An 18,115-nucleotide genomic window follows, 5' to 3' on the forward strand; every position below is an offset into this window, starting at 1 on the left:
AACAACAACAACAAAATCGTATTAGTGCAATTGAAATTATTCAATGTTTTACAAAAACTACTGAAGAGTTGCCAAATTTAGACACTCAATTTTATATAGAAATGTAATAGCAATTTTAGAACTTAAGTTATATATTAAATGGTGTATTTACACCATTAATATATGAAAGAAATAATCATTAAACTCTGCTGTTTTGATAGATTACTGCCTTAGATCTAAAAATGTGACCAAAGCAGATGGGGAAGTAACTCACTACTCAAGTGAGTTGACTGCCTTTCTAGCAAATTTTAAGAGTCTTTCTTAATTTTATTCGTTTTCAATATGTTTTCTTCATAACTGCAAATAAACTCACCAACTCACTGCAAACACCTCACAAAATTATATCTAGAATATATGGATCAGTTGTTCACAAAGTTATTAAAAATGCATTATGCAAAAGTGGTTTATTTAGCCAGAGAAACACTCTTCATTCTTAATTATTTACTCAAGAAATGCAAACCTTGCTTTTCACTAATAAGGCTGAACATATAATAAGAACATAGATATTCTGAAACCTTCCAAAGTGTCTCATCTTCTGAATGAAGAACTGAGCACGCTATTAGAGTTATTAACCTCCCACATTTTGCAGGGGCTGGGTTCCCTGGCTATGTACATACCCAGGTAAACCTAAGAATACAGGAAAAGACAACAGAACGCAGACTACGACTTTTTGAAACAAAGATGCTCGAAAACCAACTTCTACAAACATATTTAGAAGAATTTGTCTTGGACAAACAACAGACTTTAAACTGAAAGCACATCACATTTTTAAAGCAAAGGCTGAATATTATTATACCTGGGGAACACGAGGAATTTTAGATGTGAGCAAATCTGGGCCCCTCAAGCAATGCTCCACTGCCCTAGTGCTGCCTACCATGTTAACACCTTGGTATTATTTCAGAAACATTTATGTTTACTTTAAAAACCTAAGTCCACAAGATAATCAACAGAAGAAACCCTTTGTTGATGTTTAGTAACCACCTATTCTCTTGAGCAAATAATTTGTTTTAGTAACGTCAGGAAAACAAACGTGATGCAATTTGTATTAAGTAACAGGAAGTAGGGCATCCCAGTATCATCCCCAGAATTCAACACTTCCAAGTCCTTTAGTGCTGCAGCAATAGTGTGCTACCACTTAGGACAACAGTATATATTCAAATATTTACAAAAATTAGATTTGAAGAGGTCTTTGTTGTGAGAAATATTTTCTAAACTTCACCAGTGCAAATACTCACACTGGAAGTTATCTTGCTGATCTGCACGTACAAAGTCAGTTCTAGGGCCCAAGGGTTATCAGGGTGGATCCAATGCTATTATAACCATTTCTCACTGAGGGGAAACTAATTACATCCAAGAACGCCTGCCCTTTACTGAGAGCAGAAGATAAGAGCCAAATTCACAAAAGAAGAAACCACTGACATTTCAATTAGTTGTTTTCCTTTGAAAGGAATTTATGAAAAATCTGTCTGATAAGCCCAAGAAGTGAAAGGGGATGAACTCTACTGTGCGTACAGGTAAACTGAAGACAGTTCATTAAACAGCTTCCCACAGCCGCTGTTCTTGGCTAACATATATTTTAGTTTAAATGCCTTTTCATAATGGAGAAGTAAAAAAATAAATAAATTAGATGCCTGATCTATAGCACCTCCCCCTGAGGTTGCTCAATGGAAAGGACACTCCAAGTGTCACACTGTGGTACAAACCTGGAACTTCCTGCAGAAAATGCCTCTGAACAACTGAAAGGAGGAAGAAGTCCAAGGACAAGTGAATCTCCATTAGGGTAAGTTCCCTATAGAAGCCTTTCAGCCATTCTGAGTACATTTACGTTGAGTCCTACAACCCACATTAGATGCAAAAATGCTTAAAAGTGACTTAAGTGACTAATGCTCATGTAAGAACAAACAGGAGCACAATTTGCAACAAGGGGTGCTTGTAGGAGAATGTGCTGCTATTCTTCTTTACTAAGAGCCAATTTAATAGCTGAGCACTGTGGGAGTTTGTGCGGAAACCTATTGTCCTTCCCTGAGCCATCACAAGGACAATGCAAATGGAAAAAAAAAAAAAAAAAAAAAAGAGTATACAGTTGGGCAGGGGGAAACTCTCTGGAAAGTAGTACGGGTAGTTTTCTTTGTCCCCATAGTAACCCGTTTGGAGAACAGAATTAAATCAAAATGAAGTTAAGCATATTTATTTCTAGCTCCTGCACAGTTTTTTGTTTGTTTGATTTTTTGCTAGACCATGTAAGCTACTCTAATACAAACATATCTTCTTACACTGTAATTAAGTTGGAGGTTCCACTGGGAGTGTTTTTAAATGCTCCTCTGCAAACAGCAACAAGAATTATGCATGCAAAACTGCAAGCATATGAAGGGAGAAGATTTACAGAAGATTTGTTCCAATAAACAAACTGAAAACCAACATCTATTCTATCTATGAAGGTAAACTGCCATAGAAATAAATAGAACAATTTGTTGTACATGTACGTGCCTCAGATTTACATGCCTTGTTCCCATTATTCTTTACTAAAGTTTGGGGTGTGCTTGAGCTACCAAAGATACAAAAAAAAAAAAAAGCTTCCAGAATCTTCAAATACAAAATAGCATTACCTGATTCTCTGTGATCAATTCCCATGCTGTTCCACCTTCTCGTGATATCAATGTATAAGATATCTACCGAAGCCATTGAAAAATTGCTGTTACTCAGTTTGCAGTTTCTGTTAAAGAAAAAAAGAAGTCTGCTTACTTCCAAACTTCCAAGGTAGAAAAATTTGTGCAAGAGCAATGGAGAGAAAACAGGAAGAAAAGTTTACTTGTGTCATACGTACACACCCGTTGTAACATACACAGTCATACAAAGTCACACAGAACATACAAATAACAGATGCCAAACAAACCAATGTTCATTAGGTGTATATATCTGAAATGGGAAAGGCCGTGTGTTTTCCATATGCAGAACATCTCACATATGCAACTAGCCCTGCTGTCTGTTCGAATCATGTCAGTGCCATCTTTGCCAAGAAACGGCTCTGGACAGGATGAGCAGTTGGAGGCACGCATCTAAACCCCATCTGCACATTCAATCTCATGTCAATATCTAGCAACAAAAGGCAGCAGGTCAGATTACAGATTAACTCGTCTATCTTGGTTTTGCAACAAGCAAGCAAAAAGTTCTGAATATTTAAATAAGAAATAAGACTTGACCACCTGTTAAACACAGCTTTCTCTGAGGCTGTTGCTACTATGCTTTCTGAGGCCATAGCAGAATGAAGGTAATTGGTACATGGTAAAACCCAACACAAACCTGCACAGACTATCTGCATAAAGCAGAGTTTGCACAGAGAAATACTCTATTTGACTGACTGATCCTGTTTGGAAAGGGTTGGAGGAAAGCTTTCAGGCACAGAACCATTTCTTCCTGTCTGAACACTGAACAGATTTATCCTATGCGTTACTGAGCACTGCACAGAGAACCGCAGCATCTCTGGATGCATCTTAAGCATTTGGTGATAAGCACATGTGGGAGATCTGACTTGTGTGGTCTAAGCCCACAGTATATTGTTGATCAGTAGATGAGAATTAGCCATCTGTCCAGGATTTCCAGATGTCTGGCAGCCTGGATGGAACCAGTGCACATGCCAAAGAGCTGGCCAAAAGTTCTAGCCAGAAAAAAAAAAAAAAAAAAAAAGATAATTTAAAAGAATCCTAATTTTTAGTAGCCTAAGCAGAGCTTATTTAAAACAGAAGAGAGCTCAGATGTGGCCTAGATAGTCCAAAAATAAGAATAACTTTTAAAAAGTGTTAGAGCCTCACTATGTGTTTCTCTCTCTTTTTTTTTTTTTTGAATGAAGAAATCATTGAAGGGGGGGGACAAATTTTGGTTAGCAAAAGTTTGAGTGATAACCGTTGCAACCACTTGCCCACACGTTTGCACATACACACAAATCACACTTGTGTGCCATTTCATTCTTGAAAAGTGAGACAGAACACATCTCAGAAACAATCTTCTTTCTGAAAGGAGCAGTAAAGACAGCATTTCAGAAAGAGGCCAGACAACTGACTTAGATCCTCTGGGGGAAAATAAAGAAAAATATTTGCTAATATTAAGAAGTTTAAGTTAACATGCATGAGGAAACTGCAAAGAGTATTCATTATGATATGACAATTTATTTTAATATTATTAAAAGGAAATGTTGGCATTTATACTGTGCTCATCTGACAAGTGCCAAGTTAAGGCTGGACCAAACAATAGAAAATACAGAACTGGAAAACATCCTGCACTGGTCTGTAGATAGAGCAGATGCCTTCAGTATTTTTCTATATATCTGTAATTTGTATAAATCAAATTGTTTATATTCATTCCTGAATACTAAATGCATCTGCACAGAAACAGAATCTATATTTTAAGACTACATCTGCTGCTTATTTATTTTGTCACTGTCAATGGAAGCAGAACATGAGATATTCGTACCATGACAAGAACAGATTCATCCATAAAAAAAAAGAATGAAAAACATTAAAAGTTTGTGGAAAAAAAAAAAAAAATTGAGTTCCTTGCAACTGCAAGTTGCAATTTCATAATGCAAATCCTTAGTGCACAATGCATTGCACTGGCACTTGGAAATCCTTTACTTTGGCCTGGGGCAGAGAGCTGTGGCCCCATAGCTAGCAAAATCAGATCTCAAGTGACCCAATTTCAATTGTCACTTTTTCACAATTGTATTCCTGGGGTTTACTAGAAGCATGACATGCTGACAAGGACTGCAAATACTGTCTCTCAAAGTACTACTGATCTGCTGTTGAACAAAGACCCACATTTCTACTAGACACAATCATAGGTCAGGCATTTGGGGAATTTGGTAGTATATATAGTGTTTTATATTATTTTTAATATGCAATGTTTCAATGGAACTTAAGGGGAAAAGTTCCTTTAAAAGCTATTACTAAATCTACCAGCTAAAAGCGTAAAGCTGTTAAGGCCTATTTTAATGCAACAAAACTGAAAATAATCAATAGTAGCAGTACCAGTACTGCTTCCTAGTAGGGCTTTGAGTTTCTAACTTCCGTGCTACACCTCATTCCATTCCTACAGAGGACATATTACTAACCTTATAAATGTTCGGAAACCTGTTGGCCCCAACTTTGTCGTCCCTTTTACACCAAGAAATCGGATAAACAACGCAGCCACTTTGTCCACAAGTCGCAGATAATTGAACTGCTTAGCATACTTTGGAAACACCTGCTTGAGACAAAGGGAAGGCAGGCCTGCCTCCGTAGTTTTGCTGGTATCATATTCCAGTCCGTCTGCTGGTCCTGCATCCAGTAGCTCATCTTTTGTTTCTGACACATGCTCTGAAGTCTGAGATCTGTAGCATAAAATAATTGCATCTTATGTTAACCTTACCCTTGCAAGATTCAATAGTTGTCTTTCTGCATTTATTTATTTTTTGTTACTACCAGCAAACTAATTTAGTTTAAAAAGCAAGTTACATGAAATTTCATGGAGCATTTAATGGGAAATACTTAGAGATCATAATAATCCAATGCTGTTTTTAAACTTATTTTCCAATAATGTTTAGAAGCTCCTATGCTCCCTGATAAGTGAGGAACAAAAAGCACATTAAGATATGTTTGCAAAGAAGAAATTCTATCAGTATATTCAGAAGTGATACAGTTCACATAAACGCATACAGCCACAAGTCCAAAGACAATTTCTGGGCAATCCCATTATTTTTTCTACAAATCCCCTGTGAATACTGTCAAAATATATTATTTCATCTTCATTGTTGTTGCCAAATTCTCTAAATAAAGCTGGTTGAGACAAAGATTAAGAAATGAATATCATGTTTATTCAGCATGACATTTTTACATTTTTTCTGCTTTTGACACACCTAAATAAAATTGAAGATTGCTATTGTCATAAGCTCAGAAAGTCTGATAGCTGCTGATAGCTGCACCCTCTAAGTATACACAGGTTTTCATTTTCTTTCCCGTCGCTTTTCTAAGTACAATCATTAGGAGTATAATTCACACTACATATTTAAAAATTAGTGCTTTTACTACATTGATCTTTTGTGCTCCTGAGCAGATTCGGTGTCCTTCATAAAGTTCTGTTCCAACAGAGAATAACAATCAACATAGTTATTATCCACCCACAGTACTTTAAAAATTATCAAGTCAAATCTACAGCAAATCTGTACCTTCCAACTCTGATTCTAAAAGGCAGCAGCTTTCCTTAGCCCACTTCCAGCCATCCCGTAGTCAGTCATCCATACCAAATATCCCCGTGGGATTTTTAGCCTCCTTTCTCCTAAGTTTCCCTGAAAGGCATTAATCCATTGACACGCTGTCTTCTTTCAGTCTAGAATACTTCAAAGTAATACTTTTAACTTCCAGTGAGAGGCATAATGAAAATAAATGTATGGCAACATTAACACAAAGGAAAAAAGTAAGGACTGCAAAGAAAGCGTGAATTACGCTGTGATATCTAATGTCTAAAAGCCACTTTTGGAGCCAAATTTTGAGCTCTCATAGAATCTGGGCTTTGAACTTGCTCATTGACACCTACAGATGACAGCAGCTCGCACTCAGCTGCACCACCTGCAGGCTGCGAGCCCAGCTGTGGCTGCTCAGCACCAAACCATGCAAGAAACTTCTCCCTGCAGCACATGCCACCTCTAGGTTTGTTTAGATGAACTGCAAAGATGAGGCCGCAACAGTTCTTTGTGAAAAGCATCTTTGTTCAGCCTCTTTTGGTGTTTGTGTAATTTTAAGTGCTAAGCCATTGCTGCTCTGGGGGACTGTCACGCTGCATTTCAGGGAGTTCTCTTCTGGTAACAGCAATACTGTTAAAAAATATTCAAATAATGGTACTTGTTTTGTAATCACACTGGTTTTCACCAATGTTGAGTAACAGTAATTTTTTGATAAATGAAAGATTTTTAAAAGTCTTTAAAAAAAAAAAAAAAAAAAAAAAAGAGGCCGTGCTTTAATAACATTCCTCTGCTGCAAACAGCAAAGTAGGAAGATAACGTAACATTTCTCTTTAGTTAAAGATTAAAATATGAATTCCTAATTTCACTCTGCTTCACATGAGATTGGACAGTGATTTCACTGCCATCAAGTACCTTCTGGAGGCCAAACGAGGCAGAGTATGCACAGCCAAGAAAATAATTATGCTGTCTTCTATTTTGAATCCTACGAGGTCTGTTCACAAATTTAAAAATTCCAAACTTCATCCAGATGAACTAGGACATGACCAAGTGTGAAGCCATGTAGAAGGTTACATTGTTTGTACCATAACTCTCATTTAATTAAGCCTCTGCAGAACTGTAGTCATGTGTTGCTGTTCAGAAAAATCCCGAAAGCTTTCTAATGGTAAAGGCAGTAGTATTTTGGATTTAGAAACGTTGAAATAGAATTAGACTGTTAGCTCGAAAGAGCTCCTAAACCAATACCAAATGGCTTTTTGAGCATCAGAAAATCTGTTTGATCTACTGCTGGCTTTCACTACTAACATTTTTTATTACACCAAGGGGGCCGATCAAATCGTATTCCTGTACAGATAGCCCAAACCTCTCATCTTGTGTTCCAGTTCTTTTCTCCTGTTTCTGTCACAGACTAGCCGTATCTCCTGTTAGATGTCCGATCCAAATATCTGTTCTCCTCTGCAAGTAATCAAGGCTTCTCATCAACAGGCTACCTTTCTACTGAATATTTTGAAAGTCAAAGTCAGCCACAGCAATCTGTGTGAATTTAGAGGAAATGCTTTGAACCACACAGATATCTGGAGAGCTGACAATAAGACGCATTAGGATGGTATTTCAGCACTCGAGAGCACACGTTCACTTTTCAGGAGTGAGTGTAAGCCAGCCCACCTCCACAATGGCAACTAGACGATCTATGCTTCTGATATTTTTACTTATACCTTTATTGTGATAAAAATTCAGGGAAAAGTCTTCACTTCAATTCCTCAAATCAGTTTCACCTTTGCCCTGACACCTGAAGGATATCTCTATGAATTTCAAGGATGTACAATCTGTTTAGAGTACACAGGTTTGTCTTTCTCAGGGTCTTCTTTCAGATTTCTGTCCAAGATAGTCAGCTGCATTTTGTGGAATAGCTAATATGTACAGAGGCAGTGAGAATATCTGTAAAGACATCTACCTACATCTGGGAACCAAGGTATGAAAGGAATCTCTTGGATCATCATGGTGAGTCCCCTTAATCTGGACATTTCTATTAATAATAAACTCTTTTTGCAAAAAAGTCCACTATTTATCGCTGGTCCTGCTCCAAATAAACTGATACATTCTCAGTTAAGTTTCCCTTTTCAGACTGTTTTCAACATTCTGCTTTTAAAATACCATTCAGTACCTAAACCAAAAATAAATAGCAAAAATAATGGTTTCTGTTTCTTCCCAAATCATGGGAAAGTAGGTCTGTCACCCAGTTCTGTTTGGTTGCTGTTACATATAGGAAGGTATTAAGTGGTGGGAAAAATACGGAAGATCCCATCTCCCTGATGTAGGAGGAATGGAAATTTTTTGTTAGAAAGGAGAGATACAAATTATTAAATGTTTGATATGCATTATGGTAATAGAAAACTGTTTCTGTTCATAGAAAAAAAAACTCTATTATAGTCAAGAATATTGTTCAATATAGAGCAGAAGATCTAAATTGCCACCTAGAATTTATTTTCTTCCTCCACAGAAAGGAAGAACCTACAGCTTCCTTTGAGATCAGGGATAAAAACTCAAAACCAGTTTCCCTGTAACAGTGCAGTTAAGGTGCAATTTCACCGTAACTGCAGGCATTCACACTGCATTCAGAGTGTAACTCTCCACTGCTTCCACAGGTAGTACTTCAATAAAATTTTATTTTCTGTGTATCTCTTCAGCATAGTTGTATGCACCCAATCTCTGTGTGGTCTCATCTAATTAAGAAAAACTGCCTAGCTAGGTATATTACAGCTAGACTCAGGATCCATAAAAACAGAGTTTTACTGTGATCTGCACATTTTTGCAAGGGAACAGTGCATGACATATTTTTTGCCCTAGTGCTAAGATAAATTACACTCTGTTGCAATGCACCATTACATTTTCTTCTGTATTTCAGGTGCCATCTGCCATCTACACACCATAAGGGTAAGCTGGATGACATAACTCCCCAAGGGTCACCCAATTAAAGACGGGTGTAAGCACTGTCAGTACAGCTACAAGAAGCAGAAATACAGCCCAAAGTACTACAGCAGTGAAAATTTATGAGGGATTTTCACCTCTGTTTCTATTGTTAATTCAGTCATATGGCAAATACAGAATTACCATTTTTGTAATATACAGAACACTTCAAGTCACTAAAAAACTTTTATGCAATACTTACCATCCTGTTCTTTCTTACTCCAGAACATGACTTCCAAGCAGCATCTTACTTACTATGTCATTTGGGACTCCATCTCGGGAGTCCCTGTACAACACACAAGGTTCTCATGCTTTGCTCTAGTCTCCCTGAAAACCTTGCAAAATGTTTGTGGACAAGTGCTGCAGTGGAGTTGTGGGGAAGGGGTTAGAAACTCCAAATTGCTGAAACGAATCTCTAGGAAGGGAAACTTACAGAGACTTTCTCCATCAGCTCCTTTCTCATGGGCTTTCCAACAGGCAAGGGGAGGAGAAGAAAGCTGAGCCCTGCACTTTAAAGTTGCTCCTCAGAATTAATTGTTTTGACTGACACAGCTGAGTCAGGCTAAATGAATGAAAGGTCAACTATAAGGTAATGCTTCTGGTGCCATATGGAATAAAAGCAAAGCTTAATTTACATACTAATGTCTGACCTCAATACATTAATTTTTCTAATTCTGCAGCTCATGACAGACCTCTCTTTAGAAATGATCAACCATGGAAAAATATTAACTGCATCTTTAAAAAAAGAAATTCAATTTTAATAAAGCTTAAGGAAACATCTAAGACTACTTATCTTTTATACATGAGTACTAACTTATTAATGTTTTCTCCATCTATGTCCTATCCCTTTCATTCTGACCAGCCTTAATCTTTATGTAAATACAAGTCGCTAAGGGACAAACAAATTTGCAACCACTAATCAAAGGCTTCAACGTTCACACCATTTTGTATCCTTGTATAGAAAATTTAGCTGTCCAGTTCAGAGTAAAATTAGTTAAAAAAAAATGGAATATTAATGTTTCTAAGAATGCTCACTTGATATGTTTAACATTTAGGGCATTGCTAGAAATAAAAGTTAAGCTTTTTTTTTTTTTTTTTTTAAATCAGCTGACAACCACTTACCTAATAGAAGAAAATAGTATGTTCTGTATTCTAAAGCTATAATTATTCCCTCAGCTGAGCCTCTATTCTCAAAGCAAGGACTACGTTAAAGTTAAAAGCACACAAGATTTTGCATGACAAATCTATATATCCATCCATTTATCACTGCAGTATACGGACCTCCCAAGAAATAGGTACGTGTGCGCTACTGGAGGGTACATGCATGGATGTGTCTGTGTGCATTCATACAAGTAAATCATTTAGGAAACAGTAATTCAGAGCCAGAACAATGTCTTTGTATTATCAACCACTCATGAACTTTCTTTTATGAACTAATCCGATTACTTTTATTAGCACAGAGACACTTCTAGCACTCACAGTACGCAACAGCAGAAGTTTCAGTTTGACTGCACGTTGTGTGAAAAATCAGCATCTTTTGTTTTGAACCACCCACTTGCTAGTTTCATTCGAAGAAACTGCATATTCATCTTCTACTCATTCTTTCACAAAATAGTTTCAGTAGCATTAATATTCCCTCTTTTCAAAACAATAATTAAATCCTGTAAAGAAAAAAAATATTAAAAGAATATTAAACCCCAAAAGAGTAGGGTTTTAGAAGTTGTTAGAAACATTACTGCTTTTAAATGGCTTATTCAATGCTTTAAGAATGCTTTGAGGCAATCAGAGCAACAGCAGTCAAAAGTCCACCTTCCAAAGAGCAGAATCAATCATATAAAAAATAAAGATTGATAATCACTGTTTTGTTGGCAGTCAACTGTCTTGACATCATATAATATCCATTTAAAAAGAAGCAGATATGCCTTCTGGAAACAGGAAGAGTGCTGACAGTAGTCAGAATTTCCATCTCTTTTTACAGAAGAACCATCTGTATCTTGATTAAAGAAATAAAGCAGTCAAATCACCTCATTTTAACCTTGTTTGGAAGCAGGACTGTGTCTAGTGTTGCCTGCACCTTTATCAAGGCCAAATCTGCATTCACTCTGGAGTGGTGAAAGAAACGGAGCACACTAACTTTGTTCCTGAATCCAAGGATAAATTCAAGATGTACTCCATAGTCTTACCATTCGCTTAATAAAAACAGAACAACCTACCTGATTCTTAAACTTCAGCTGAAAGCCCTGCAGTCCATCACCATAATCAAAGTATCTCTCACACAGCATCTCCTAGTTACAGGCTTTCCATTTTCTGTCCAGTGAGCGTTGTTTGTCTACAATGTATTATACTCCATAAGGTCCACAGACATTCAGTCCCCTTTCTGAGAAGGATGCTTTGCTGCCTCGTCAGACTGGGTAGATTCATTATGAAAACGAACATTTCTCATTAAAGATTAAATAGATTTTGAACAAAAACTGGAGGCTGTTGAAGTTTGTCTTCTTCACCTGTAGTTATTGAGAGCTTCCAAGATGCAGAAACCTAGTGTGGAAAACAACTTGCTCTGCACTGGGGATACAAAGTGATGGATGAGAATATTCTGAACGTTTCCGTAGCATACACAGAGCAGACCGGAGCCTCTACATCAAACTTAAAACTTAAGACAAGCTCATGTGCTGTCCTACACACTGTGTCCAGAAGGAAACGCAGTTTGTTGACTACGAGGCCAAGGCACATCAGCCAGAGAGAGTGTGATATGCTTCTTGCAGCTGTATATTCAAAGCCTATCACTTACCTTTCAGTGTAGCTGTACAGAGCACCTGGTTGAATCCTGCACTGCTCAGAATTTCTAATATGAGATGGAGCAAAGCCTCACTGTGTTCAACTTTCCCATTTTGGCTTACACAGACACAGTCTCTTCTGTCCCCTCGTAGTTACCATCATTCAACATCCCACTGTTTACCCTTGTAGGCTACAGCAATAAAAGCCTCCCGTAACAGAACTCCGTACCAGACACAAGCTTTCAGGTTTCATAGAACATTCACAGTGTGGGCACAGCTAACACCGTTACAGCCATCCCCAAAATACCAGGGCATAGGGAACAAGAGAGATTTACATCCTTCCCTTGACAACACACCACAGAAACTTCCAAAGACAAGCCAGCCAGAGAAACCACTGATACAGAGGAAGCTCAGCAGTACGGAAGCTGGGTCATTCGGTTATTTGAAGAATTGTCCATAGTTTGGAGTGGATTTTATCTGCCCTGATGAGCATGTGAGGATTTGCTCCAGTATTGATGGAATGTTTTAGACAATATACATGTAGGTGCTTGTGATCTTAGCATCTTCTGGCTCAGCCAGGGCTTGTTTTCAAATGTGCTTTAAAAAGAAACACGTATGAAGAGAGATGTTTAAGTTTGCAAGAAGGCTATTATGCAAATGCAAAGTCAGAAAGGCTGAGTTAATTCCCCTGCCATTTTAAACTAAGCCTCAGTCTACTGAACCGTTTGAAACCTGCTAGCCAACCAGTGACACTGATGAGTCTGGTTTGGTTAAACTCTGACCTTGCGAGGTGATGAAAGGAAGCCGTAAAGCAGCACACCATCCTTCAGAGACGAGAGGCATCCTTTAGAGATGCAAAACAGATACCTGGAATAAATATTTAAGGGGGTCTCATAGTGGCACTTGACCCGTTTTTAATTCTGTAGCACTCTAAGGGAAGAAATGCTTTTGAGGATTGTCACATTCAATATGCTGAAAAAAATTATTTCTCCATTATTGAGATTCTTTAGTTCTAGCTTTCTCATTTTAAGAACAATGGTAATATCAGTCAGTATTATCTAAAGATTTGCTGCTTTTAATGTAAAAGCCATTTTGAATGCTTATGCTATTCCCTGTCACCTATTTGAGTACTGCAGGAAATACGGCACTACTATAACGAAATAACACAAAAGCAATGCAAAACCTGCATGGAAGGACTTGTTTCACTGTACCAAAAAAAAAAACCTGCAGAACAAAAATCATTAAGTATAGTCCCTAATATTTTATATTTTTGTGGGAGCAGTAGCTTTCATTATTCCTAATAGATTTATCTGTGTTTATTATTTGCTTTTAAGGTACTCGTATACCCCATTATTTCTCCAGTTTCCCTTGTTTCTTTAGAAAAGTGTGCCTTAAAAATACTATATAGCAGGACATAGCAAAGACATATTAGTTGTAAAGCCTGATAATATATTGAACCCAACATTAAATTAGACTACCAAGTGTTTTACTGTAGAACAGTTAAAAAAAAAAAAAAAAAAAAAAAAAACCAACCCTAGGCCCCAAGGTATTTTTTCCCATATGAAAATTATTCTTAGAAAGCAGTCACAATTATGCTAAGGTAGAAAAGGAGCTTTACCCTGTCATCCAATGGAGCAGAAAGCAGCTGTGCAAATGCATTTTATGAGTAGTAATCCTCCTATTTAAGCAGTTGAATTCTACATACACAAAATAACACTAGTGATGATTACACTGCTGTTCAGTCATGTGGCTTTGCTTTCATTTTGCAGCAACTGGGTGCTAGGCAGTTTTATTGCTTTCTAATTTTTTCAGAGACTAGAGACCAATTATTATTTAAAAATAAGCCAATCATCTCTCCTTCTAAAAGACGACTAGAAGCAGAAGTTAAATTATAGAGAACATCACTGCCCCCAATACATTAATTTCTGTCACTCTGTCACTGTAAAAATTTACAGCAGATATAATCTCTTTGAAGGGGGGATCAAGTCATAGAAAATACAAGCCTAGTTTTAAATAGAATTTTAATTTTAATGAAAGCTTCAGGGAATGATGTTTATGCTGCTTATCTTTCATACCTGGTGATTAAGTTAATTTATACTTAATGGAAGAGGATATTTCTAATCCCCAGACAGGCTCAACATCTGTCTGTGACTATGTTTTTGGAAGCCTTAAGCTGCTTGTGATTGATGTAATAAAACCAGGATTCTGCAGAACTGACACCTGAAGGATATCTGTAAGAGTGAAAATGTTATTCTTCTGCTCAATGCCTGTGCTTAAGTCAAGCCAAAATCCCAAGCACTTAATTTTGCCGTCCTTTAAAAACCTACTTTGCACTCCCTCACCCTTATTATTTGAGCATAGACAGGGGAATATGGAAAGAGCTTTCAGATATTGTTATGATCTAATATTCATACTCATTATGTGCAGTATCTGAGAACAAGCAACTTTCTGATGGCCAGAAGCTGATGAGAATAATAAAGCTCCTGCAAAAAATCTGAGATAATCTCCATTTTTCCTTCATTTCTCCTTACATGTCTATTTAAGAACAAATGCTAGCTAGGTAAATGCTTGCATTCACCCCATAGTTACAATAAAAAAAAGTCTTGAAAAGTAAATATTTTGCCAGGAAAATATATAATTTTTCAAATCTGTCCCAACAAATTGCAGTATTTCAGTAAGAAGGAAAAAAGCACTACATTCTGGAAGCTGGACCCATATCCTGGCTGTTTCCTGACATACTTGATACAGCTGAATCTATTGTGGCAAAGACAACAACCCTGAAGGGAAGGAAAGGACAGCATGGACAGAGCTGCTCACTTACAGCAAGGGTCCAGATCCAGAGCAGTGAACACTCATGTAATGCCATTCCAACTGGTAAGTGGAACAATGAATGTTTAATGACTTATATCATATTACTTATAATTACTTGGATTTGGGTAATGATATCATTTAATTAGTTCGATATTTCACAGCTGCATCAAGTTTGACAACTATCTGCTACAGAAAGTTCTCCCATCCTCAAATGTGACATCTAAATACTTTGCAAAAAAATAATTCTTAGAATACATTCGTACATAAGAACTTTCCACTGGGATTCGGAGATATAATCCATGCTCATGCATAAATTTATTCCATTTTACTCTTACCTCAATAAAACATTGTCATATGACCTAAGAGCCCTACGCCACAGAAATGATTTGTTTCTTTTGTTAGTATATAAGCTGATGTACTTTTGTATGTTCTTGGCTGATCGATTTGTTGTAACATCTTCTGGGTTGCGTGAAATCTTATTTTTTAAAATCAATTTGTTTGTGGATTGTGCCATGCCTGAGAGAACAAAGTGCACACTGCAACTCAGCAGTCACATGAAGAGCTTACAAAGATTTGACACCAAAATGTTCATTCACCTAAGCACTCAAGGCTCACCCCACAGACTCCATGCAATCAGAACTGTCACAGCCAGTAGTAGCTTTACGTACACAACGTACAGATACACATGCACACGGTATATGCATACATAAATATATACACAAATACACTGTACAGTACAATACAATTGTACAGTACAATTACCTTTATAGTAAATGCTTGTACACATTTATGCAAACTATCTGGTAGGAAGTAATATCAAGAAGACTACAGAAAAATTAAAAAATTACTAGAGTTTATGTTATAGGCCAATTGGAAAAATGAATGTAAAAGAAGTGCTTCTGGGCAACATTAGCATTATGTCCAATAAGGTAAAAGGGAAAAATGTCAAGTGCAAATGTACCCTTAATTTTAGACAAGGCAATTAAGCTAACATTGTGAAAATCAAATTTCATTCAAAGGAGTGTTTCACTATAGGTTAATAATGGAAGTTGTACTGTATGAAAAAGCTATAAGAGTGCTATATGATTCTATCTCAGATTCATCCACTCTGGATGAATTACCTTTCACTTATAATAATTTTTCTCTCTCTAAGGTACAGAAGGGTACCCCTGCAAAGCACTTGAATATGCACTTAAAAACTTGATAAATAAGGTCAAAATCACTATTTGTTTTATATCTTATGCAGCATAACCTCAGCAAACTTCAGACCATGGCTCATCTGACTTCTCACTTGTTACAGCTGAAGCTTGCCATCAGCAGGGCTGGACACAGCACACTTCTGTATTCAACAAGGCTCCCAGAAATACTCTGAAGTATTGCAGAGTTTATGTTGAGATTTTGTTTGTTTTAAGAGGAAAAAAAAAGACAAAAGCATTATTTTCTTAGAATTCCGTAAAAGCAGGAGCACAGACCAAAGGTGTTCAGACATCTCTTCTATCACTGAACAAGGCTTTAATGGCCTCCAAGCACCACAAAGCCTTACTATCAGGCTTCTTGTTACGTCAACGTGAATTCAACGTACTACTCTTGCCCAGTCAGTCACTGCTATCGGTTATGTGAGATGCAAAATACAGCGTGCCTTAAACCAGATTCTACTTCCATTAAGAGTCATTTATAATCTGTAATCAAATAATTGAATTCAAAGATGTATTTAAGGTTCTCTGCCTCCACAGTCATTTTTATGCCACATGGAAGGAAGCTAAGCAGCCACCCTACTGTATTCCTGACCTCCCTTCTTGGGCAGACCTTGTAGTGTAGCCACAGAAGTTGCTGTAATCTTCGAAGACTAAAGTGACACATCCTGATAAAAACCTTATTTGCTATGTATTTTATCACAAAGGCTTCCTTTGCATTTGAGAATCACAGCAAGAGAATAGGAAGCAAGAAGGCTTCCTAATGATCAACTTAAAATGTAAGACTATGTGAATACCTAAGAGATATAATTGCTATAGCATGTTTTGATATATCAGAATCTTTGGAAAGTTCAGATTTCAAAGTGAAATCACTCTTGACAGGTCACATTCCTTAGTTCATTTTCAAACCGTCCTCTATTTCTCACCAGAAAATTTAGAAAGCAAAAAGAAAGAAAACAGATGTCAATAAAAAAAAAGCAATTAGACGAGCTGCATCTCAAAACATTAGGATGCAAGTCTAATTGGACAAACTGGTCTCCATTTGCAGTTTGATAACAAAACCAGACAAAGGTTCACACCAGAGCCAGAGGCACTGCTGCACGCCAATTACCGCAAAAGAGCACTACATTTTTGGATCAATTACTTTCACAGTGCTGAAAACTAAACATTTTACAATTCTGCAATTCCTATCAATTCTTGCCCATTAAATTTTTAATGGAACTGGACCCGTCATCAGCTTGCTTGCTTTGGATTTTCCAAGCCAATCCAGCTGTCCCTCAGCAGAGTGACATTTCAAGGGATTCAAAATAAGACTGAATTCACTCTTTACATGGAAGTTAAAATAGTCTTTACATTTGAGATATGTTTAAAATACAATGTATGAGCAAATGAACACAGAGCAACATGCAAAAATATATTATGCAGTAACAGCACTTTTTTTTCCAGCAGTGAAGGTTAAAATGGAAAAAAACAAATTAATCTGTTGTCCAGAATTCTAACAAGCTGAATGTTCAAAATAGCAAGTCATGATCCAAGATAGGATATTCTACAGAAAATGTAGTAACTCTAAGCACTCTGTATGGGAGAAAGTAAAAGAAAGATATAACTAATGACAGTCAGGTTGGCAAAACAAAGAATTCTTTGCAAACCCTAGTAACCTACAGGGATATTTACTGGAGCGTAGAATCAGACCTAAAATCTTCCGAAGAAGAAAAATGAAGCTTTTCTGTAATACTTCTGTATAACAACAGTATATAAACTGACCTCATATACTACTAAAACCAACTTTTCCTGTAATGGTTTGATAGAGAAAAATATCAAAGGGGTGAACCACTGACTTCCTCCTGTACCTATGCAAGGGGTATAGTTATAGCAGGTTTTGAGGAGACATTATTACTGCTCGTGTATATTTAAGCTATGCATTTTTAGTCAATTAAAACCATTCAGATTACATGGGAAATACAGCCACATACAAACTTAAAGATTTGATTTTCTTTGTATCAGCAGACTTTCAAAAGAAAATTGCTAGGATTGCTGCTACAGCACATTCCAGTTATTTACCACTGTCCTGGACTCAATATTATATCTTCTGTTGTTGTAGTAAGCACTCCTCTGGAAAGGAA

General features: G+C 36.9%; 1 protein-coding gene across 1 annotated transcript in view; it reads right to left on the bottom strand.

Moving 5' to 3' along the window:
- TTLL11 (tubulin tyrosine ligase like 11) overlaps positions 1-18,115 on the bottom strand; it is a 45,091-nt gene that overhangs the window by 6,099 nt on the left and 20,877 nt on the right. The window contains 2 exon segments of the mRNA XM_082775578.1: positions 2,646-2,752; positions 5,144-5,401. Coding sequence (XP_082631704.1) covers positions 2,646-2,752; positions 5,144-5,401 — 365 coding nt within the window.

The sequence above is a fragment of the Aythya marila genome (genome assembly GCF_965140915.1).
Source record: "Aythya marila genome assembly, chromosome: 19".
Classification (NCBI taxonomy): Eukaryota; Metazoa; Chordata; class Aves; order Anseriformes; family Anatidae; genus Aythya; species Aythya marila.